This window comes from Fukomys damarensis, unplaced genomic scaffold (genome assembly GCF_012274545.1).
Source record: "Fukomys damarensis isolate Sample0158 unplaced genomic scaffold, DMR_v1.0_HiC HiC_scaffold_12, whole genome shotgun sequence".
NCBI classification, from domain to species: domain Eukaryota; kingdom Metazoa; phylum Chordata; class Mammalia; order Rodentia; family Bathyergidae; genus Fukomys; species Fukomys damarensis.
Genome location: NW_022900924.1, coordinates 12,656,676 through 12,682,156, shown reverse-complemented (window position 1 = coordinate 12,682,156; position 25,481 = coordinate 12,656,676). Strand labels below are relative to the sequence as shown.

General features: G+C 49.4%; 1 protein-coding gene across 1 annotated transcript in view; it reads left to right on the top strand.

Annotated features, from left to right (window-relative positions):
* The window catches only part of Rnft2 (ring finger protein, transmembrane 2), a 66,514-nt gene that overhangs the window by 7,730 nt on the left and 33,303 nt on the right, over window positions 1–25,481 (top strand). Inside the window, exons 4-8 of the mRNA XM_010604105.3 lie at window positions 5,443–5,595; window positions 5,740–6,098; window positions 8,469–8,545; window positions 11,731–11,831; window positions 16,698–16,851. Coding sequence (XP_010602407.1) covers window positions 5,443–5,595; window positions 5,740–6,098; window positions 8,469–8,545; window positions 11,731–11,831; window positions 16,698–16,851 — 844 coding nt within the window. The remainder of the gene's footprint in view (window positions 1–5,442; window positions 5,596–5,739; window positions 6,099–8,468; window positions 8,546–11,730; window positions 11,832–16,697; window positions 16,852–25,481) is intronic.

Sequence of the window (25,481 nt, the reverse complement as noted above, 5' to 3'; positions counted from 1 at the left end):
ACTGTGTTTCACAGATGTTCCTGTAAGACATCAGTAGGTTTCCCATGCATAAGAACAGTTCTGTGATCAAATCTGATTGGAAAACATTGGGTTGAAACAAAGCAGATTTTTGCAATCACAGGTGTTGTCCGTGCCTTTAGCGTGACTTTCATGTTTCATTCACTCTTTCAGATAGCATTTATGTGTGCCAAGCTCCCTATGCTACATGGTGGAGATCTAGTGGGGGCAGACAATCATAGCCTTTAGCCAGGTGTGGTGGTCCACACCTGTAATCTGAAAAGCCACAGCAGAAAGATTACAAGTTCGAGTCCACTTGGGTCTTAGCAATTTAGTGAGAGCCTTTCTCAAAGTAAAAACTGAAGGAGGATTGTAGCTCCGTGTGAGGGTTTGGGGTTTGATCCCTAGTACTGAAAAACAAACAAAACCCCTCAAGCTCTGCCCACCAAAGATTCTGATTCAGCTGATCTGCAGTGAGACTTGGGTAGTTTTCACTTGAGAGCTACAAATTGCTGTGGAAAGATAGGGAATACAATGAGCCCTTGATTTACGAACTCAGTTCATCCTCGAGGGCTAGTTGCAGCTCACGTTGATCAAGTGAAGGCTCGAGCTCCTCTACACAGCCCTCAGAGTCTCTCTCCTGTACACAGGCAGATCTCAGAGTCCATCGGGAGACACTGGCCCAGGATTTCTCAATGAACCCCAAACACAAGAGACGGTGCAGTTGTGCTCCTTCCAGAACTCTTTGAGTGTTAAATCCGTATCTGAGACCCTCTGGAAGCCCAAGCAACAAGCAATTCGGGTCGTAACTCAAGACTTTGGTCATAAGTTAAAACTAAAATCCCAGTCGTAATCCAGGTTGTTGTTCTGTGCCAGACCGGTCGTAACTCAAGGGTCCACTGTAAATCGATGGCCGTGATCAGTCCACTGCAGGGAGAACCAGAGGCAGACAGCCATTGTCTGGCAGGGAGGGAGGCTCCCCCCAGGAAGGGAGATTTCAGTTGAAATCTGGCGGAGGAGAGTGGTGGAGACGCCCCAGTGAAGGTGACCACCGCGGTGGGGAAAGAGGCGTCCAGGTAGTTCAGGGCGTCTGCCAACTTCACGCCTCCGAGCCTCAGTTTCTCTGTCTGTACAGTGGGAATGCTGTCAGTACGTGTCTTTAGGACTGGTCTTCAAGGGTAAAATGAGGAGCTTTTGGAGGGCCTTTCGTGGGACAGTGAAGTAATCCAGGGTATGTGGGGTAAGCAAGCCGTGGACGACACAAGGTCAAGTGTGAAAGCAGCAGAAAACCTTGCCCGTGGCCTCCGGTCTGTTGCCGTGTTGTGACTGCCTGATGCCTAGTGTGGTCTGTCGAGCACCTGCTGTGTGCCCTGGGTTGTGGGGTCCAGAGAGTGAATGAAACTCATCGCTTTCCTTCAGCAGTTCCCGACGTATCTGGAGCCCCTGTTTAGCTACTTCAAGGGAAAGAACTGGGGTGGGGGTGCCCCTTTGCCCTCCCCGCACTTCCCTGACGCATATGAGCAGTCCCACTCCACCTGGACCTGCAGTGTAGACTGAGTTTCTCCACGGTGAGGGCGTTAATGCAGAAGGCAGGCCCAGGAAGGGCAGGTGGCCTCTGAACCCTGGGCCTGTGTTGTCTGAGGAGAACACACCCAGTTCTGGGCTGTCAGTTTTCAGGGGTCACTCTCGGCTCTCTGTACCCCAGCAGTGACTCTGAAGTGGACACCAAATCCTTTGTCTGAATTAAACCCATGAGGCCAGTGCTTAGAAGTAGAATAAGCATCTGTCCCTGGAAATCTTCCAGAAGGCCCAGAAAGAATAGCTGTGGTGTCACTGGGTGCCTGTTACGTGCCAGGTACAGTGCAAAGGAAATTCTACACTTTACCTTCCCAGGAATTTTAGACACAAATGAGATCTATGCGTACTTTTCAGGTGAGAAAAGCGTGCAGAGAGGTAAACTCCTAGGAAAGTTAGAGTCAGGGTTCACATGTGGGTCTGTTTCTTAGGTCTCCTTCCCATTGGTCTCTACTTCTACCAAACCCAAGCTATGACCAAGGATGGCCTCTCTGAGGACCAGGGAGACACCAAACTTAGAAATTCCAGAGCCAGGGGTCCTGGGGTTCCTGGTTAATTCTAGAATCCTGGAATTTTGCGCTCACTTTTTAGTGAAGTAGAGTGGTTAACATAGTGGTCTCTAAGTTGAGTCTGGAGGTGCATACTTGTAATCTCAGCACCCTGGGAAGCTGAGGCACGAGGATCACAAGTTCGAGCCCAACCTGGGCAACTTAGCAAGTTAGCGAGACCCTGTCTCTAAATAAAAAGTTTTAAAAGTGGGATGGAGTTGGGGATATAGCTCAGTGCAAAGACCCTGGGTTCAATCCCCAATACCGAAAGAAAGTAGGCTGTCTTAGAGCTCGTCTACCTGGAGCAGAATTACCCTGCTCCTTCCCTATCCAGCCATGTGGCTGTACAGATAACTTTCTCCCTATGTGCTTCAGTTTTTCAATCTGTAAAATGGGGATATTATTAGTATTTATTTCTAAGAAGATGTAATGAGTTAATGTAATGCACTTAAAAAATTATGTGATGCAGCGAGTTTCAGTAAAAGATCTGGTGCTGTTCTTGTATTATTTATGACAGTCACCATCACACATTGCCAAGTTCCTGCCTCAGGCAGCCCAAGGGGGACGTCACCCAGAAAGCCAAAAATGGGGACTGGGGCCACGCAGTCTGGAGGGGAAAGGAGGCTAAAGGACGCTGTCCCCAAGGCTCCCGTGCCTCTTTCCTGAAGCCTGTGACTTGGGGCAGAGGGGAGGACAGCAGCTCCTGTTTGCAGGGCACTCACTTGCGGAGCAAGTTGAGTTCTGTGGGTATTGACCGTAGGCGCCGCCGTGGGAGGACTCGCACTGACCCTTCCTCCCCGTGGGCAGACCCCGCAGCCCAGCTCGCACATGCACCATGCACGCTTATCCACACCTCCCACCAGCATGCAGTGCGAGCACAGCCCATGCACAGATGTGTGCACAGACTCGGGCTGCTGCTCTTCCCCACACCTCCCTCGCCCTCACGTGCACCTTGTGGGTGACCCAGGTGACCTCCCGTGCAGGCGGGGATGAGGCCCTCAGCATCGCCCTGCAGGTGCGGGTCAGTGGGCCTTCAGAAGCATGGGTTTGGGAGTCCTGGTCCCAACCAATTCCTGTCCTGCTGCACAATCACTGTGGGTCCTGGACCAGCGCCCTAATCTTCCTGTGCTTCGGTTCCCTCATCTATAAAGTGGGGGTTATGACAGTGGCCACCTTGTGGGGCCTCTGTGAGGCTGAAACAGGACAGCACCTGGTGCTGATGATCTGATAGGGTCTGTGGGGCCACACACACCCATGGGGAGGGCCCCAGGGGACATGGGGTTTCCCTCTCCATCCGCTCAAAGCCTCTGGGCTGGCCTATCCGTGCCCTGGGCCATAGGAGCTGGTCATCTGGGGGTGAATGAGCTCCACAGATCCCTTAGGATCTCCCTGGAGTTGGGGGCACCCCACCCCAACACCTTCTTCCGGAACTCTGACCACTGCCAGAGGTCTGTGCTGGGGACCAGAGACACGAAGCTGAGTGGGACACGAGCCTGCTCCGGAGAGGCCCCCGATGTGAGGGGACCCACAGCCGGCGGGAGGGGGCAGGGACAGTCCCGCTGCAGGGCAGAGGCGGGTGAGGGCACAGGGCAGTGGGGATGGTGCTGCAGAGGACGGACCCGCTCCGGGGGTCCTGGAGGCCCTGTTCCTGGCTTCCCAGGCAGCTTGTCCCCTGTGCCTTGCTGCCAGCCGGTACGGCACCGCTGTTCTTTACTGAGGCTTGGCAGGGTGGTCTGCGTGCGGTGTAAACGCGGAGCAGGGGCTGTGTCCAGGGCTTCAGACTACACTCCGCGTGTCCCGTCTGCCATCCTGTGTTGACCACAGCGGCACTGACACCACAGCCCTCGGTACCACGGGGAAGCTGCGATGCCGGGAGACAGGGCTTTTACGGGAGAGGCAGGTTCGGATGTCACTCGAAGCCCTCCTCTAAGTGCCGCTGTTCAATTTGCCCCAGAGTCTACACTGCTTCCTCCTCCTCCTCCTCCTCCTCCTCGCTCCTTTGCCTTCTCCTACCTGCTTTTATCATTTGTATTCATTTGCTAGGACAGAAACGAGGAGCCACAGACCGAGTTCCACATAAGCATGTGAGGGGGGACAGAATTGGGTCCGTAATGTGTTGGTATTATTTGTCCCCCGTCCCCACTGGGGTGCCTTCTGTCTGTCTGACTTGCAATGGTGGGGATCTCTTTCCTTGTATATTTGTTTGTTTTCTGTTGCCAAGAGCACAACCCCAGAGGCAGAGTGAGTTATAAAGAACAGAGGTTTGTGCCAGGGATGTGGCTCAGTGGTACAGCACCTTCCTGACAAGCACGAGGTCCTGAGATTGATCCCCAATACCTGAAAAATAAAGATCGGAGGTTTACTTGGCTCAGACCTCTGGAGGCTCGAGAGTTGTGTCTGCTGGTGGCCTGCTGCCTTCCAGAGCCTTGACACAGAGTAGAGCGTCACGTGGCAGGACGTAGGAGGTGACCAGAATGTACAGCATGTGCTTCAATTTTAAAATTATAGTAAAAGACTCATTGCCGTTAATTGTCATCCACATAGGTCCCTTGACTTTGAGCACACGTACCCCATTGTTCTGGCTACTTTCTGCAGCAGCTCTGGAATCCTCTTTCGTGAGAGTCTTCAGTCGTGTTGTCTTGGCTGCCTCAGTGTCCCGAGTGAATCTGAAACACACACCTTTCACAGTCATTTTGACTTTCAGGATGAGCCAGAGGTCACACAGTGTCACATCTGTGGATAACGTGGACGCGGATGCACCATTGTGTTTTCACAAGCCTGCCTCTCCATGGGATGGCACTGTGCAGCAGCATTCACCCTCGTAAAGACACTCCTGAAAGGGGGAATTAATGGCAATGAACCTTTTATTATAGTAAAGCTTTTTTAAATGTAAACATTCACTGTGTTTTTTGACCGCCTCTTGAGTATGTGGCTCACGTGGTCTCTGTCCTTATAAAGCCACCAGGATTCAGTGATGGGGCTCCGTCCTAATGACTTGTCTAGTCCTAATCACCCCCCATGCTCCCTACACACATGCCCCAGAGTGAGATGAAGTTGACCCCTTCTTGGTGCTTCACCTCCAGCATGGGCCAGTGTGATGCCACAAATCTGTATCCCAGCACTCTGGGAGGCCGAGGCAAGAGGGTCTCAATTTCAAGCCCAGCCCAGGCAACTTCGTGACATCCTTTGTCAAAATTTTCAAAGGGTTGCTGAGGATATAGCTCAGTGCAAAGGCCCAGGGTTCCACCCCCAGTGCCTCCACAAATATATATATATATAGTTGGGGACAGATAGATTCAAACTGTCGTACCTTGTCACGCAGAAACCGCAGCCAGACGCTCAGCCCCGAAGCCAGCGTGGATGAAGGCGGCATGTTCGAGAGCCTGAAGGCCGAGCCGGCCTCCCCGCCTGCACTCTTCTCGGGCCTGGCCAGCAGCCTGCCCACCAGCCCCTTCCCAGCCAGCCTGGTTCTGGGGTCCTCGGCGGGTGGCGGGGATGTGTTCATCCAGATGCCGGCCTCCAGGGAGGAGGAAGGCGGACGCGCCAGCGAGGGCAGCAGCTTCTACCACCGCCCGCCCCACCACCACTCCCCGCCTGCCCTCTTCTCGGGCCTGGCCAGCAGCCTGCCCACCAGCCCCTTCCCAGCCAGCCTGGTTCTGGGGTCCTCGGCGGGTGGCGGGGATGTGTTCATCCAGATGCCGGCCTCCAGGGAGGAGGAAGGCGGACGCGCCAGCGAGGGCAGCAGCTTCTACCACCGCCCGCCCCACCACCACTTCCACCACGGCGGCCACCGCGGGGGCTCCCTGCTGCAGCACGTGGGTGGGGACCACCGCGGACACTCGGAAGAAGGGAGTGACGAGCAGCCAGGGACGCCCGCCCCTGCCCTGTCGGAGCTGAAGGCTGTCATGTGCTGGCTCCAGAAAGGGCTGCCCTTCCTTCTGATCCTGCTGGCCAAAGTGTGTTTCCAGCACAAGCTCGGTGAGTCCCTGGGGATGTGGGTGTCACTGCCTCGGGCTCCCCTCCTGGGTCCCCCAGAGCTCCTGGGGCAGGGGCTGTGCACCCAGAATTCCAGAAGAGGGAGGCAGAGGCGGGCATGGGGCAGAGCGCGTACAGGTGTGGGACTCTGGGTCAGACCTGGGTCAGATTGTGGCCCACTGTCTGTGTCACTTTGGGCGACTCAGCTGGCTTCTCTGGCCCTCCGTTTCCTCATCTGTCCAGTGGGGGTTGTGACTGAAGCATAATGAGCTACTTGGGTGGTAGGAAGGAGCAGAGCGTCATAACCAAGAGCTCAGGCTGCCAGGGTCTGCATCCCATTCCGCCCTTCCCTGGCTGTGTGATGTGGAAATATTGCTTAACCTCTCTGTGTCTCGTTCCCTCTTCTGTCAAGTGGAGACTAAGAGACAATGCACATGCACCTTCCGTATCTACAGTTCCCACACCCAGATATTCAAACAACCTCGGGTCAAAAATATTCAGGAAAAAACTGCATTTATACGAAACACATATGACTGTTTTTGGAGGGGCGTGGTCATTATTCCCTAACAAAGCATAGCACCTACTTACGTAGCAGTTACATTGTATTAAGTATCATTGGTCAGCTAGAGTTTTATTAAAGTACATGAGCTGATGTGCAAAAGTTCTGTGCAATTCACCATTTTGTATAAGGGACCCCTCAGGAGTCTCGGGAGCAGTGCCTTTCAGTGCCAAGGGCCAGGTGTCCTTCACGGGATGGCGGTGAGGTTAAAGTTGAGTTAATATGTGTAAAGTATTCAGAGAGCACCTGCCGCAGAGTATGCTTGTGCATGTGTAGACCGTTACCTGTGTTATAGTCATCATTAGCAGCCATTAAAGTGCATGGTACAGAGCCGGGCACACAGCAAGTGCTCAGTGAATACTGGCTACTGTGGTTATATTAGGGAGCAGGGTAGTACTTCAGAAGGTGCTTAACCTAGTACCCAACATGTACTCAACATTCAGTAAACAGTCCCTAGCATACTGCAGTTGTTACTGTGATCACTGTTACCAGATCATGATGCTGCTTTGCCCTGAGGTGTTTGTCAAGTATTATTTTAGTTCTACTATAGCAATGATGATTAGAATTATCTTGGGGAACTTAGGTTTTTGTTTTTTTGGTACTGAGAGTGGAACCCATGACCTTTGTACATCATTTTTATTTTGAGACAGGGTCTCACTAAGTCGCCACATTGCCCACAGTGGACTCGAACTTGTGATCCCCCTGCCTCAGCTTGTGTGCCACCAGCTTCCTTTTTTTTTTTTTTTTTTTTTTGGTACCAGGGATTGAACTTGGGTCCTTGCGCTTGCGAGGCAGGCCACTGAACCGCTGAGCTAAATCCCCGGCCCTTCCTTTTGTTCTTATCTTCCCCACTTTGGTGAAGTCCAGCCAACTTGGGGCACTCTGTCTTCCTCACTGAGGTATCAGCCCATCACCCCTTTCTGTCCCTAGAGGCAGAAGCAGAAGCTGGCTTGTCCCCTAATGCTACCTGAATTCTGGCAAATTCAAGGCTAAGACTTATTATTGAATACGGCCGTTGTCATTTTCAGTGATGGGGGTTGCATTTTTTTTTTTTCTTCAATCAAAGAAGAAAGTAGAACAAATGGATTGTGGTGTTGTTAGTTCTTATTTATGTTATCAGTGAAGGAACACACTTTTGCAAAGTAGATCTGGAATGCATATCCTATTACAGTAAGCAGGCAGGCTCCCAGTACATCCTGTGAAAGCTGAATTCAATCTGCAAGCCATAAAAGGTAGGATCTGGAAATCACTGTTCACGGAGAAGTCCAAGATTGTGGCTCAACGAACAGCGGCAATCAAGAGTTGTGGAATCAAATTCACTTGTGTTCTCCATCTGCCTGGGTCATGTCTGTCTTTAGCTAGGATTTTTCCCCCTTAGCATTAATCTTTAATTCCTTATGATGTCATGGTCTTTTTGTATGTATGCTTCCATTACAAGTAAGACACCTCAGCTTATTTTCAAAGGCGGAAAGACTGAGAGCGCCATTTATTAATTGCTAGCGGTTATGTTTCCTAAGGGTCATCCCTCCATGAAGTAGGAACCATTACTATTCTGTCCATTTTACAGAGGAGGGGACTGGGTCTCAGAGACAGGCAGTAACTTGCCCAGGCTCATGCTCCCGACCCAGTTCAGTGGTCTAAATCCTAACCCAGAGTCAGGTTGACTCCTAGTGATTTGCCCAGCAGCCTGGATCCCTTGAGAGTGAAATTCTGTTCCATTCTGTAGCCAGCCCACTGACTCCAAGGGGCCCTGGGACTCGGCCTTGCCGGCCAGGGGTCTGAGCATGTGGTGTGGCCCCTCCTCTGTCCCTCAGGCATCGCCGTGTGCATCGGGATGGCCAGCACCTTTGCCTATGCCAACTCCACACTCCGAGAGCAGGTGTCGCTGAAGGTGAGTCGCCCGGCCAGTCGCTCTCCCAGGGGCTGCCATCCCAGGTGACCACAATCCATCCGCGTGCTGTGACTCCAACAGCACCGATGTACTTGCAGATCATAAGGCTGCAGCAGTCTGTCCCGGCTGGGAGCCACACACCTCGGGGCTCTGTGAGGCAGAATCTTCTGCTCACTCTGCCTTAGGCCCTTTGCTCCCTGGGCCCCTCTCTTCTGCCTCCCACCACCACTTTGAAGGTCCTTCGTGACTATCATGGCCCACTGCAGTGTCGTCCTCTCAGCTTAGCTGGCTGGCAGCCTGCACCGAGTCCCCTCTGCCCCGTCACCCATCATAGGCACTGGCTCAGGGGCTGGAACGCAGGCCTTCTAGGGGGTTGATCTTCTGCCCAGCCCTGGGAAGGTCCCCAGAAGTGCCATCCTTCTCCCTTGTCCCCTCCCTTGCAATAGCAGCAGTGCCCCACTTGTCCTCCCAGCCAACCCCAGCTGCCTTCCCTCCTGCATTCAGTCTCTTAGTTCACTTCTAAGCCACATGCATGGCTAAGGCCACCAGGTGGACGTGGGGCTCCACCTCTGTCCTCCCAAATGCCCTCACATGTTAGCTGAGCACTGGTGCCCCTGCCCATCCCTTTCAGATTGTGCCAGCAGAGAGAAAAGCTGCCTCTGACATTTCCAAGGGGGAACCTGACTCAGAGACAGAGTTCCTTGCCTGAGGTCGCACAACCAGGGCAAATGAGCATCAGGATTTATACCCAGGCAGTTGAGCCCGAGTCCGTGCTCCTCCATCCACCTGCAGATCCTCAGACAGGCTATTCCAGCCTTGAGCTCCACCTGTAGGAAAGGGGTCAGACTGTCCCTGACATAATAGTTTGACTTCCGGTTTTTTGACTTTATGATCCCGAGAAACCAATGTACATTCTTGAGAAACCTACTTCACATGTTGAATTTTGGTTTTCTTCTGGGCTGATCCTCTTATGACAGTGAGCAGCGGCTGCCGGTCTCGGGGGTAAATACCTGAGGTTCTGTGTAACAGGGTCCATCTATTGGGAAGTTAGGTGTAGTAAACGCATTTTCAGCATTTCCAACTTGGTGGTATTTTTGACTTATGATGGGCTTAGGGGGCATACCCCATCCTAAGTCGGGGAGCAGCTACATTCGTACCCACCTGTAGGCTTTTGGTGAGGGTTGCCTGAGATACCAGGTAGAAGGTGTTTAGCACAGTGCCTGGCATATAGGGAACATTTAATTGAGCTTAATTGTAAAACCCATGCTTCCATCTGCACCCCATCTTTCCAGCCCCTTCTACAGCAGCATCTTTTTCCTAAGCATGGAGGGCAGCCCCGTCTGCACTTGCACACAGCCCGGCCCTCAGCAAGCTTGGGAGTCTCCACTTATCCACACTTTCCCCCGAGTTCTCCTTCTCAGGCCCTCGCTAATCCATCCTGTCTACTCCACCCGTTGTTTAGATTGACAGAGTTAAACTAGGATCTCTGATGTACTAAGAGAGAAAGGGCTGCCGAGTGGCTTAATCACACTGCTAAGAGCTGCTTGGCTGGAGGCAGTTTCTGCGGTCATTCACCTTGACCACCTGTGGGATAGAGTGGTTGGAGATGCACTTGTGTTGTCCACACCGTGGGAGCACACAGAGCAGCGGTGTGGGGCGTGGGCCGTGTCTACAGGCAGTGTTTGTGGAGCATTTACCGAAACCGCAGGGAAGGTTACACTGGGAAAGTTATGACCTCATCCTGTTCCAGCGAGGCAGCCTCCCCAGTCCAGGAAAACACAAGTTCTGAACAGCAGCAGCAGAAGGGCCTGCATGTGTCTCCCAGCATACAGGGCAGGAAGGTGTCCTTGTCTGCTCCTTCTCTGGACATTTCTTGGGATCGCTCTCAGGCCCAGAATCTTCTGGGAAGCAGCAGAGTGAGGCTTCCAGTTTTGCTTCATGAATCCCACAGATTCAGCAGGAACAAGGCTGGAGAAAGAGAAATGGGTGCACTGTGACAGGCTTGGATATGTGTACATGTTTGAATATAATCCAATGAGCGTGGCCGGACCTTGACCTTGAAGTCCAGGGCAATAGACCATAGGTCCATCGAGAACAAGTGAGAGCAGAAATTTCCAGCTCTGGATCTGAATCTGCTGCCTGCTTGTCACGTCTTCATAAGGGCTCTACCCATTAGAGCTAAAACATTGTCCAAGCGGCATGCAGCTTTACAGGTGTAAGTTTGGCTTAACCCTTAACAGCATCCCCATTTTAAGTGAGGGACCGAAGCTTAAAACCTGTGGCCTGGAGCAAACGTTACTGAGCCTCTCTGTGCCCAGTCCCCAACAGGAAATGCAAATTTAATACTTACTACGTCAGGTGCTGTACTAAGAGTGAAGCAAAGTGCGATCAAAGACTGCACTCACAGCACGGTGGCTGCCATGATGCCCAGAATTGATCCCAAACATTTACTTTTCGTGTCATTGGACGGCAGCAGAGCCAGAAGTTGCCCAGTTCTAAATCCAGTGAACAAATGGATGAGAACACACAGTAATGTTTTTATGAGCTTGCCTCTTCGTTGGATGGCACTGAGCAGCAGCATTCATCATATTTTTTTAATCACATCACATAAAGACACTCATGAAAGAAGACTTTCAGAATTGCTTCAGAAAGTAGTAAGAATGAAGGGGTGTGTGTTTGAAGCAAACGGGAGTGTTTAAAAGGAGACTAATGGCAACGTGTCTTTTATTACAATACACTTTTTAATTTAAACACTATATTTTTTGATCAGCCCATGCATATACATAGGTTGTACATGATTCTGTAACATAGGTACCAGTACAGACCCATTTTACAGCCAGGAAAGGAAATACAAAGAGTCCAAGTAGCTTTCTGGAAGTTGGACAGCTCCCAGGTAGCCAACTGAGGACTTGAACCCAGGCCATCTAGCTCCGGGGTCTGTGCCACGAACGATGTGCCCTCTATCCTTTTTGGATGGTTCTCCAAGAAGGTGTCTGTCATTCTGTCACCTTCTCTGTGACCACTCCTTGGGTTCCAGTGGGATGAAAACATACCAGTGCCCTTCCCTTCACAGTCAGCCCTTCTTCCTCCAGAACTTAGAAGCAGTGAAGTTTCCACTCACTAAGGAACATTCTGGAATGTTCCACCATTGCAGCATCCTCACAGGGCTCTTGCTTCATCTGCAGGAGAAGAGGTCGGTGCTGGTCATCTTGTGGATCTTGGCCTTTCTGGCAGGGAATACCCTGTACGTGCTATACACGTTCAGCTCCCAGCAGTTGTACAACAGGTGAGCAGGGGAGTCCGCCCCTTCCAGTGGAGAGGTGGGGGTTGGGGGTACACAGCCCTGCGCTGGGAGACAATACACCAAGTCTGTGTCATTTCTGAACTTTTAGATTCCACCCTGTTATTATACACTCATGCCTAGGACCGCGCTCTCTGGCAGAAATATAACGCAAGCCACATATGTAATTTTATATTTTCTAATGGCCACATTAAAAAAATAAAATGAAACAGGTGGAATTAATTCTAATAATAGATGTTATTTATCTCAGTATTGTCAGTCCTCTATATCTGTGGATTCGGTATCCATGGATTCCACCAACCTCAGGTAGAAAATATTCAGAAAAAAGAATAGCATCTGTACTGACATGTACAGATTTTTCGTCTGTCTTTATCCCCAAAACAATACAGTATAACAACTATTTACATAGTATTTGTATTGCATTATAGACATTAGCATTAGACAGTAGAGACAGCTTTAAGTACACAAGATGATGTACATAGATTATATGCAAATACTACATCATTTTATATGAGACTGGAGCGTCCTTGCATTTTGGTATCTATGGAAGATCCTGGAACCCATTTCACTAGGAAACAGAGGATGACCATGTACCTAAAATGTGCAACAGGGCGACAGAAGGAGAAGCAGAGCCAAAGAAACTAAATGGCTTACTTATCCCTGACTTATCATCCACTTCTTTAAAATATCCCCGTCACCTTGGTGGCCAATACCTGGATATTCTTTTGAAGCAATCGAGTCTTGTTCCTGGATCTGCCAGCATACCCAAAGTAGGTGCAACCTCACTCACAAATGGGAGCAGTAGTACATACCTATAATTCCAGCACACTGGGAAGCTGAGGCAGGAGGATCTCAAGTTCAAGTCCGGCCCAGGCAACTTAGCAACTTAGTGAGACCATGTCTCAAAATTTAAAATACAATAAAATAAAAATGAAAAGGGCCAGGGATGAGCTTCCTGTGAAGGGCCTGCATTCAATTCCCAGTGCTGGCAAAACAAAACAACGTCACCCCTAAGTTCTTTCCGAGCTGCTGCAGAGCCTCCTGTTTATCTCTTAGTGAGCTGGTTTCTCAGATGCCCAGTACAATGCTTTAGTCCTAGCTATTGTCCCATCGATATTTGTCAGACAGAAATTGCTCAGAATTCTTAAAAGTATCTTTCTGCGTTCAAAAGGAATTTATTTTTAGTGGTGAAAAGCTAGTAAACACACTTTTAAAGAAGAGCCACATCACCTCCAGTCCAGTCCCCGTGAGAGGCCACGCGGACATCCATCTCAGTCTGCATATGCCTGTGTATTTGTTAGGGACAGTACGGTGAAGCGCAGTGCAGGCTTCGTACCTCCTTCTCTTCATTTACCACCATATTACTTTAAATCAACAAGTGGCATTCACTCAGGCTTCCTGTGCCAGTGCCCAGGACTCTGCATATTGAGGATCCCTTAACCAAAAAGCTTGAGACCAGAAGTGTTTCCCATTTTGCAGTTTCAAATTTCAAAATATTCACCCACTTTCTCAGTTAAGTATCCCTAAATCTGAAAATCCAAAATATGAAATCCAAATTGCTCCAAAATCACATTGCTTCCAAAGTTTCAGATTTTGGAACATTTTGGATTTTGGATTTGAGGATGAGGGGTACTGAACCTGTACTAAGAAAAACGTATCAGCGTTAGTCCTTTGGGATGTTGATAACCAGGCGTTGCCCCTAGAAGGAAGTCCCTGAAGCCTGGGAAAAGCTGAACAGCTGGGTCTGAGACAGGGCAGGGACCAGGGACATCCTTAGGATTTTACAGAGCAGCAAAGTGCGGGGGACCCTCAAGTCACAACCAGCCTGACACGCAAAAAACTCGGGTTATAACCAGAATTTTAGTTTTACCTTGCAAACAAAGTCTTGAGTTATTACCCGAATGCTGGCCACTTTTGCTTCCAGGTGGTCTCAGATATAGATTTACCCCTTCAAGAGTTCTGGAAGGAACATTACAGCATCCTTTCCTGTGTGTGCAGTTCATTGAGAAATCCTGGGCCAATCCAGTGTCTTTCTAAGGACACTGAGATCTGCCTGTGTGCAGGAGAGAGACTTTGAAGGCTGCGTAGAGGAGCCTGAGCCTTCAGTTGACCAACTTGAGTTACAACCAGCCCTTGGGAATGGATTGAGTTTGTAAGTCAAGGATTCACTGTATTCCCAAAGCAAGATTCAGGAATCTACCATGTAGGCACCAGCTGGCTTTTTGCATTAAACATATTTTTAAATGATTGTCCCATGATAGCCAGGAGGCAGAAGCAGCCCAAGCATCCACTGACGGACAAATGAATCTGTGCTATGACCATACAATGGAATGTCCCTGAGGAGATTCAGACATAGGGTATGGCGTAGATGGGCACTGAGGACATTGTATGAACTGAAATAAGTGAGTCTCAAAAAAGACAGATATTCCCTGATTCTTCCTGTAAGAGGAACTCAAAACAGTTACGTTCCAAGAGACAGAGAGTAGAATGGTGGTCGCCAGGAACTAGGGGAGGGGGCTGAGGCACTACTGTTTAGCAGATGTGGAATTTGAGTTTTCCAAGATGATCCGAGTTCTGAAGTTTGACAGTGGTGGCAGTTGTCCAGCGGTGTTAATTACTTAATGCTACTGAACTGCACATACAAAAAATGGTTACAAGTGTACATAGAAAAATTTTATGTCTGTCTGTTGTACTACGATTAGAAAAAAATGATAAGCTTCATTTCATAAAAGAATGGGTATTGCACCACCAAAGAATTCAAGGATAAAAAATAATCCTATAAATGGAGTAAATTTTTTCTTCCTTTTAGAAAGAATGTCTTACATCTCTGAAAAGAGAATGTTACCAAACTGCAATTGCTGTATATAGAAACCATCAGGGCTAGAGCAAGGGGTTTAGCTCAGTGGTGCCGCCACCTGCCTCACAAGCTCAAGGACCTGAGTTTGATCCCTGGTCCTAAAAAAAAAAGAAGAAAGAAAGCTTCAGAGCTTTTGGAAGCTGAGAGATTTTCCCGTGGGTGCTGGAGGAGGTTTGGCTGGAAAGGGCTCTTGACAGAGTGGAAACTTGGGCTGTTTTGCAAAAAGACTCGAGGAGTCAGTAGTTTGGATACTTTATGAGGTCACCCCATAAAGCAGTCATAGGAGTTGGTTCCCAGGCATCAGCACACCCCTCCCACCCTGGATTAGCACTCAGTCCACAGGTCAGGGTCCCAGTGCAGGGGGAAGGTGATGGGGTTTCCCAGAAGCTTGGATGAATTTCCTGTCCATTCCATTTTCTGGGCATAATCATATTTCCAGGCTCAGACCTCTGTGCCCTCATTGAGCCAGAGCTGAATCAAACTGGCAGCACAGGAGAGAGAGAGAGAGAGAGAGAGAGAGAGAGAGAGAGAGAGAGAGAGAGAGAAAGAGAGAGAGAGAGAGAGAGAGGCTTAAGAGAAAAACAGCAGAGAGAGCTCAGTCTGTGTCTTTTTGATGCCACCAGCCTGCAGTGTGTTTGCAAGTGACACCAACAGCCAACGTCTTATTTTGCCCTCCCAGTGACCCCCAGGGTAGCACTATCCCCATGTCACAGATGAAGAAACAGACTTCGTGAAGCCCTTCTGGGTCAGTTGGTTTTCCTGTCACTATAACAAAATACCCACCGCTGAGTGGTTAATAAGGAAGTTTGTTTAGCCCACAAGTCTGGAGGTTCAAGGGCGTGTCACTGGCACTGGCTTGGCGCTGGTGAGGACTTTATGGAAGACTGCATGGTGATGGGCTGCACACATGCCGGAGGGAGGGGTTCGTATTCGAAGCATCTAGAAAGTATCCTCTCTGCCAGGTACACTGTTCTTGCTGTGGAGGCGACACCTGCACAGACTCCACCTGGCCTTTGCCCAGGGCCTCTGATTCAGTGGGAAGGAAGGAGAGAGACCAGTGCGGCCTGGGGCACTGGCTCCAATTCTAGCCCCAAATCCTAGCTGAGACATCACACGCAGGGGACTGACTCCCCGCTCTTAGCACCCCAGTCTTCGGCTCAGAAACAATTAATCCTGTACCCACTTCATAGAGTCCTTGGGAAGAGGAATGAGTTAAGACCCCCTGAATATATGCAGCCAGGACACCTAGGTCTGAGCCACTTCTGTTCCGTAATATCTGGAGGACCTGTGCATGGTGCTTTACCTTTCCATGCCTCAGTTTCCTCACCTGCAAAGTGGTTGTCTGCATCATAGAGTTGTTGTCATCATTGTCACCGCTGCATGGCAGGGTCCGTAGCACATCTAGGATCTCTCCCCAGTAATAACGCTGCAAGGGAGGGAATGAGTCCATTTGATTGAAGAGTATGCTGAGGCTTACAGATAAAACTTTATCTACCCAAGGTCCAACAAATAGAGAAGCCAGGATTCCAATTCAAGGCCATATAATATAAGTTAAGTCTGCTGATACTGAGGCCATTTGGAGGCCCTCGTTTACCAAGTGGAGACAAGCCACAGGGCCATACAAAATCCTAAAAGATCTGAGCTATCAGTTTCCCTCCCTCCTTTGTTGTGTTGGCTGCCTTCCCTCTGCCCTCCTTCCTTCCCCTCTGCTGTTTTTGTAAAGAGTGTTATGGACATGTAAGCTGGGGGTACCTTCATGATGCCCCAGGCCAGTCTCATCTTTGAACTCTGAAGGGAACTGAGGCTCAGAGAGGTTAAGAGACCTATACGAGGTTATGCAGCGGGTCCGTAGCAGATTCAGAAATAAGACATAGAGGTCTGACAGCAAGGCAGTGCTCTTCCGGGGCAATCTTTACAAGGCTCCCCTGTGAGTAGAAAGAGCACCTGAGGCCTGGCCTTTAGTGACGTCCAGGCTCTCTGAATACTTCCCTCAGCCTCATCTTCCTGAAGCCCAACCTGGAGACGCTGGACCTATTTGATCTGCTGTGGATTGTGGGCATCGCAGACTTTGTGCTGAAGTACATCACCATTGCCCTCAAGTGCTTCATTGTGGCCCTGCCCAAGATCATCCTGGCCGTGAAGTCCAAGGTAGGCTGCAGTCCCTGAGTACCTTAATAGGTTTTGACTCTCTCTCTGGCTTCCAGGAACTCATTTTGTAAAGTGGGCTGAGACTCAAGAGGAAAGTGCTCTGAGATTGATTGGTGATGTCTGCCAGGGACACGGAGTCGGGGGGAGTGTGGTGACAATGCTCTTCTTGTGCCCTGGGGAAGACCTGCAGGCAGGCATTAGGATGGAAAGGAACTCAGGACTAAGTGGACAGAAAATCCCAGACATAGGTTATAATGGTTGCCAGTGCCTCTGTAAGACAATGCAAAGGAAACCTGGCCTGTGGCGGATGGACCATTAGGTCTCTGAAGGCTCTTCCTTTCCATTTTGTAAAAACAGCTGTTCTCAGGGTTCAGAAAACTAAGAATGAAGCCCAGGCCTTGCCTGGCAGAGATCAGGTTAGAGATCCATGGGGCCGGGGATTTAGCTCAGTGGCATTGCCACATGCCTTGAAAACACAAGGTCCTGAGTTCAATCCCCGATACCACACACAAAAAAAGAATTAACCATCCATCTTGAGTTGCAGCTGACCCAGCCAAGTAGCCAGGGTAGTCTTTGAACTGGCTCTCCCTGACCCAGCGTGCACTGATCTGGCTGAGCCTAAATCCTAAGGTTTTCTTAGATGAAGCCACAGCTCTGGTGCCCAGCGGTGGTGTGAGGAAGTTTTAAAATGATTTAAAGACAGAAAAAGAGGGAGAGAGAGAGACACAGAGAAGAAAGTCAGGAGAGGGACCAAGAGGCCTAGAGAAGTGCTAAGGTACCTCTTATACCCTTTTAGGGTGTAGTAGCGTCACTTTCTGAGCTCAGGCCATTACCAGTGGGCACTGTATGCTTGGCCCCGAGAAGATGGCCTAGTAGTTGGGCATCACATACAGCGATGATCAGGACCCAGCCTCCTCAGCTCTAGCTGTAACTTTGGGCAGATGACAAGGCCTCTCTGAGCCCTCACTGACTCCTCTGTCAACTGATGATAGTAGTTGTGCCTTCCTCCAAAGCACTAACCTCATAAGAGTTGTTGCTTGTGGATAATGCAAAGTGCTTTCCCCAAGCCCAGTGCAAAGTATATTGTTCAGTGAATGATTGACAAGACACATTCTCCCTATCTGAAATGCGGTGCTTGGACAAGAAATTTTTCAGATTTTGAAATATTTGCCTCTAAAATGTTCTTAGTACACCTGTGTTTTGACTCTGTCACATGAGGTCGGGCACGGACCTCATCATGTTGGAGTTCACAAAATTTCTGATTTTGGGGGTATTTTTTTCTAATCAGGGATGCTTGGCCTATCCTTATGTTATTTAATCTTCATGACTTCTGGCTTTGTGCTGATTAGCTGTGCAAGTCTGTATGAGTTACCTTGTCTCTCTGTGGCTCAGCTGCCATGACTAAAATGGGAGTAGTAAGCTTACAACTGGATGTCTTCCATTGTTGGTCCAGATACCCCGAGCATCCTCATCCTGCCATCTGACCTGTGTGAATTTGGTCAATGGCCTTCCATGCCCAGTGGCTTCCAGTTGGATTCAGCCAATGGTGAGCCCAGGAAGAGAGAGAGGCAGAGGTATTGTTATTCCCCTGGCAAGTTTGTCTCCTTTGGCATGTGTGACAAATGCCACAGACTTAATGGTTCAAAGCAATGTGAGTTGATTTTCTTACAGTTCTGGTGGTCAGAAGTACAACACGCATCTCACTGGGCCATGGTCAAGACATGGGCGGGGCTGTGCGCCCTCCTGCTCCAGAGTCAGTGGCTCCTCACCCTCTGACCTCGCGTCCTCTGTCACACCTCCTTCTGGATTGGGACTGGGCTCCTGGTGGGATGGGGACTGTTCTGCCCATCACACCTGGCTTCTTCCTCCTGGCAACCACAGTGCCATTCTAAGTGTGATACACTCATTACCCCATCAAATCTGCACACCCTCCACATGAACTGGGCGCTCTTACTCCTACCACCCCTTCTCAGGTGTGAGGCACAGGGTTCCCGTCACAGGCAGCTTCTCTGCACAGCTTTCTGTCCAGGTGTGGTAGCCACACCTGACCCTCACCCCAGAGCACCCCTTGTTGGTTTCCCTAAACTCTACCCAAACGTCTGTGACTAGCACAGGTATTAAACTTCTCTCATGTACCCAGATTTTGTGGGCTGGGTACCTGTATACCCTGCCATGAGACTTCCCTGGTGAGACTGTTTTGAGAGTAAAGAATTTACAGATACCCAGAACTGGCTGTCCCAGACATGGGCTCAATATTGTGTGCTCCCATAGTGGCGAGTTTTAATCATCGCTACACCCATGATCCTCTTCTTCCTTCTACCACTACTCTGTTCATGAAGGATCCCTGGGCCTCGGCGTCTTCATCTGAGGCAGACAAGGTAGTGATACACAGTGGACTGATTTCCAAGAACAAATTTGGGACCCGCTCTTAAGTGGGGACCTCTTCCCCCTCCTCTCAGTCTCCGAGTATGGCCCTTCCGTAGACCCACTGCTGAGGTCAGCCATCCAGAAATGAATTTGGACCCTTCCGCTTCCTCTTCCTTCCTTGTGCCTTCTAGTCAGCAATCGAGTTCTGTTCACATCGCTTCCTAAATGACTTGGAGTCCAGCCTCCTGCCTTTCCACAGCCATCACTCTAGTCCTTGCCACCATAAGAACAAAGTAGATGTTTTTGTGTCTATCTGACTTTCTCCTCTTCCTCACTCTCTTGCTCTGCAGCCAGAGCGGCAGTCTTTTTAAAAGCAACTAATCTTAGCCAGGCGTGGTGGCACATGCCTGTAATCCCAGCACCTTGGAAGGCTGAGGCAGGAGGATTCAAGTTCAAGGCCAGTCTGGACAATTTAGCAACTTAGTGAGACTCTGTCTTAAATTTTTTTAAAATTTAAAGAGAAATCTGGGGATATAGCCTAGTGAAAAGGCCATTGGTTCAATCCCCAGTACCACAAATAATGATGATGATTATAATAAGTGACTGAATAAATATTTTTAAAATTAAAAATTAGTCTGACTGCCCTTTCTGCGGGTTCACTTCATTTCTTCCCAACTTAAACCATCCGTCCCTAGAAATGAGTGCATCTAGGTTGTATGTTGATGAATCGCCAGTAGTTGCTACGCATTTGGAGGTATTCAGTTGTGTGTGTGTGTGTGTGTGTGTGTGTGTGTGTGTGTGTGTAGTGGGTGGGTGGATGGATGAATGGATATATTCATCCCTAGATGGATAAATTAGATGGTTAGATGGGAAGATCGGTGGGTGAATGGATTGATGCCTAGGTGAGTGTATAGATGGCTGCCTAGGAGGAAGGAGGGAAGGATGCAGCGAGGGATGGGTGAGGGGTGGATGAGAGATAGAGGGCTGGCTGGCTGGATGGAGAATGGGCGGGGATGGATGGATGGGTGAATGGGACGAGTGGGTGGGTGGGTGGATGAGGACAGGTGGATGGTGAATGAGGGGTGAGTGGGTATACAGAGAGACAGAGGGAGGTAGGAGTGGCCGGATGGAACTCTCACCACCTCCTCTTCTAGCGGTGGTGAGAGTTTCCATTCCATTCTCAGCTCAGCTCCAACCTCTTGGACATAGTAGGTGTCCAAATAAGTTAGTCATAAAAACAAATCACTAGTAAAGTAATACTTCTCTGTGCAAGAGACGATCATTTAAGGACTCTCCAAGAACTGTAGTGGCCAAACTAGTAGTCATTAGCTCAGCTAAACATCACTAAGCAATCCCCAGGAGCCAGGCAGTGTTTAACAGTGTTGTTTATTCAGGAAATATTTGTAGAATGCCAGCTCTGGGCAGGCTGTGATGAAGGCATCGGGGATACATCTGTGAACAAAGTAGACAGAAATCCCTGTGCTCATGGCATCGATAGCGTACTAGGATGCTGTCATTTTAACCTTGAGTATAGGTGCCGCCATGTCTCTTCTCAGAGAGGACGCTGGCTGCGCTAACTTGGCTATGATTAGAAACCTCGTGGTGATAGTATGCTAGCACAGGAGCAGTGGTGGGGTCAGCCCTTCCTGTGAGCTGGACTCGTCCCCAGCTCACTTCCGTCTTGCATAAGACTTACAAGCCAAGGGCTGTTGTCTTGGGTTTTTTTTTTTTTTTTTTCTTAATTGAACTTAAATTCATGTGACATAAAATTAATCAAGTATACCATCCCAGGGCATTCAATACATTAACATGTTGTGCAGTCAACACCTCTGTCAAGTTCCGAGAACTTCTGCATCACCCGAAGGAACCCCGTGCTCACTTACCGTCCTGCCTCCCACATAGCCCCTGAGCCTCTGGTCTGCCTTCTGTCTGTTCTGGACTTTTTATGTACGTGGTGTTGTGTCACATGTGACCTTTTGAGTCTGGCTTGTTTCACTTAACATAAAGTCTTCAGGGATCATCTGCTTTGTAGCACAGATGGACACTTTATTCTTTTTTCTGGCTGAATCATATTCCGTTGTATGGCTGGGTCACCCAATGTTTGCTGGGCCATTTGTCCCATGAGACTTTTGGGCTGGTTCTTCTTTTTAGCTATTGTGAGTAGTGCTGCCATGACCATTTCATGTACAAATACCTATTCAAGTACAGTCTTTTCTGGGAAAATACCTGTGTGTGGAATTTCAGGGTCCTGTGGTAATTCTGCATTTAACTCTGAGGAACAAACAGACTCTCTTCCACCTGGGCCAAACCATTTCACTTTCTCAGCAGGACAAAGCCGAGTGGTGAGAGAGAGATTGAGGAAGTAGTGGCCCGCATGTAAGTGGCTGAGCTGAGATTCAAACTCGGGCAGTCCAGCTCTAGAACCTCTGCTGCATACTCAGGCGATACTCCTTCCCACGGACACGTTCTGCCTTTGTTTGGGAACTCCTCCCTGTCCTTCAGAGGCAAGCCCCCACTCACCGTCTTTGTACAACTCCCCCGAGTCCAGCCTGGACCTACCTCACTTCCTTCCCCTTCACACATTTCTTCCAGGAGCGAGAGGGCGGGGCTGAGCCCAGCACCCTATCCCTGCCCCACCGAGGTGTGGGCGACAGTTATTAATGCCTCTCTGGCAGCTGTCCAGCTCCCTCTTTTTGATTATTATTACTTTATTCAGAGAGATTAATGTACCAGGTCAGAGCACGGTCCAGCCTGTAAAAAGTGATGTGAATAAGTCCCCCCAAGATAAATTGCAGGCTGGGAAAAGGTCCCGAGCCTTCCCTTGCCTGTCTGAGTGCTCTGGAGAATCCTCATCAATCCTTGTCTACGGGGAAGAAAGGGACAGGTCTTCATCTGCAGCTGGGCTGGGGCTGGGGGGGAACACATCTGTCAGGGACCCCTAATGGCTCACAGCACAGATGCGCCTTCCAGGGCCTCTGCGCCATCCGTCCACCTCGGGGGCAGGCTGCTTTTTAATATTATAATTATTCCATTGGAAGGGCTTTGGTATTTGGGTCTGCTTGATGGCCCTGATGTGTGGGGCTGAGGGAGCCACCTTGTCTGGGGACTCAGGGAACCTCTCATTCTCTTCCTTTTCTTAATCATCCCTCTCCAATGCCAATTCCCACGTGAGGGTCTCTGGCAGCCCTCACACCTGGCCTCCAAAGTGTGCCATCCCGGTTGCAAGGCAAAGACGCATGAACAGTGGCGACCCCTAGTCTCCGCCTGAACCAAACCGCCACCCTGGCCGCGTTTCTTGAGTGCCACTTGTCTCTACAAATCCAGGTCCCTTGTTCAATTTGCACTTCTTGTCCTCCCGTAACGTCCACCGGCCACTCCGGGCACTGCAGTGTGCCTGCTGCTCCCCTGTCTGCCCTCTCAGGCCCTTTGTGCCTGCTCTTTCCTGAGCCCAAGCAGCTCCCCGCAATTCTCCTTCCACCATTCAGATCGCAGCTGCTCCACGAGGTCCTCCCTGGCTGTCCTGTGGCTCTTCCCAGCTGGGCGGGGTGACGCAACCTATAATCCCAGCACTCTGAGAGGCAGAGGCAGGAGGATCACATGTTCAATTTAGCGATTTAGAGACCTTGTCTCAAAAACATTAAAGGGCGGGGGTGGCGCTAGGCATGTAGCTCCGTGTGAAGACCATGGGTTAAATCCCCAGTACTACAAAGAAAAAAGAGAGAAAGAGACTTTCCCTAACCTGCACTATTCACCATTATTGTATTTCCTCCCTAGCTTTCATCGTCAGTACCTGACATGCAAGTAGTGGATTAGTTTGTCTTGATTACTTGCTGTCTCCCCTGCCTCACTAGAATTGGGTGGACTCAGGTGAGGTCTTTACTCAGAGGACACCTTACCTGCCTACCAGGGGCTCAATGCCAGGCCCACCCCTCCCCGCCACATAGAGTTCTCCTGGTCCCTACTGCTGTCTTCTGCTGATTCCACTGATTTTCAGGGCCTACTTGGTTACAGGGGCAACGCCAAATCCTGAGAGCATAAAAATGAGTAAGACACTATCCTCAGTGTGCTTCGGTTTCTGTCGTTCTTGTTGTTTACTTGTTTCACAGTACTGGGGATTGAACCCAGGGTCTCATCCCTGTTAGGCAAGTGTACTTCCCCTGAGCTACATCCCAAGCACCATCACCTCCTTTTATTTTTTATTTTGAGACAGGATCTCACTAAGTTGCTAAGGTGCCCAGCCTAGGCTCAAACTTGAGATTGTCCTGCCTTGGTCTCCCAGATTAGAATTACAGACATGTGCCACTGAATCTGGCACACTTTGCTTGTTTGTTGATTGACTGACGATTGATTGATTGATTGATGGACTGCAATACTGGGCTTTGAGCCTGGGCCTTGTTCATACCAGGCAAGCTTCTATCCTATATTCCTGTTCCCAGACAGCCATGCCCCCGTCATGAAGATAAAAATATGTCCCTGGATCTTTCCGTAGCTGTTGTACATATATAGAGGTGATTGTTTGCATATGTCCCTCCTACTCTCTTTGCTATACGCAAACAGGAACAGTCTACACATGGCGTCCACCTAACTTTTTTTACTTACCCATCTCATCTGTCCCAGAGATTGTTCCAGTTAAACACACTCATAAAATAGCATAGTGGTGAAAAGACTGGGCCGTGGAGCCAGGCTGTCTGACAATTTTTGTCCTTCACCAGCTGTGTGACCTTGGGGAGGTATTTTGCCTTTTCTTGCCTTCATTTCTTCATTTATAAAGTGGGGTAATAATAGACCCCAATGTTAGTTTCCATTTGCTGCCTACCAAATGCCCACTAGCTTAGCAACTTAAAAACCCCCCACTAATTAGTTCAACAGTTCCATAGATCCAAAGTCCAGGCGGCCTAGAGATTCTGGACTTAAATCTACTTCTGGACTTGTTTGTATTGTTGGCAGAATTTGCTTCTGTTTGCAGGACCAAGGTCCCCACTTGCCAGCTGGTGGTCAGCCGGGAGTCACACTCCGTCCAAGCAGCCTCTCTGGTCCCTGCTCACTACCTTCAGTCTAGTAATAGAACATCGAATTCTCCTGCTTCCTTTCTCCCTGATTCTCCCTTCTGCTATTGGCAGGAGAAAATTCTCTGCTTTTAAAGGTCCCAGATGATTAGATTAAACCCACCGGATGATCTGCCTTTTGATGGGCTCAGTGTCTACTGACGAGATGAGTTAGCATAATGACATCTGCAGAGTCCCTCTCGTCCCGTGGCCCGAAACACCATCCAGTGTGAGGTGTGATATTTCATCACGGTCACGGCCCTTGGTGTTAAGATGGAAAGTTTGGGGTGCCCGCCACAGAGCCTCAAAACATTGCTGTGAGGACACTGTTGTATGTGTGACTGTATAAAATATATAAAAGCTGGGGGGGTACGTGCATGTGTGGTGTGTGTGTGCATCCTCTTGAACCCAGGGCCTCACACTGTGCACCATCCCCAACCCTTTTTAGTTTTTACCTTGAAACAGTTTTGCCACATTGCTCAGGCCGGCTACAAGCTCACAGTTCTCCTGCCTCATCCTCCCTAATAGCTGAGATCATAGGTGTACACTGCTGGTTAAGTTTTTAAATTATAAATTATTTCAAATATGCAGAAAATAGATATCAGAGATCTCTGTATCTATTACTCAGGCTTAAAAGATGTTAAAGTTTTCTATTTTGCTTCAGATCTTCCTCTTTAGCTTCTATTTATTTATTTATTTACTTATTGGTCCCGGAGATCGAACTCCAGTCCTTGTGCTTGCAAGGCAGGTGGTGGAACCACTGACCTAAATCCTCAGCCCCTTTTAGTTTCCTTTTAAAGGAATTGGAGCCCATCTAGCTAGGTGTGGTGGTGCACATCAGTAATCCCAGCACTGAGGGAGGCTGAGGCAGGAAGATCCTAAATTCAGTACCTATCTGGACAATTTAACGAGACCCTGACTCAAACTAGAAAAATAGAAAAGGTTGGGATGTGTGTAGCTCGATGGTAGAACACACCTGGGTTTGATCTCCAGTATCAGGAAAAAAGAAAGAAAAGAAATTAAAGCCCACCCAACTGGCCCCACTTGTGTCTTCTGCAATTAGACAATTAGTTGTTTGTCCTGTATGTAACTCGTAATATTAGGTGTTGTTGCTAGCATCACCTAAAGCTCAATGGCATAGGCCAACAATGTTTATTTCCAGCTTGTTGCCATAGTGCAGGGCAGGCTACCTGAGCTACTCTGATATGTGTGGCCATT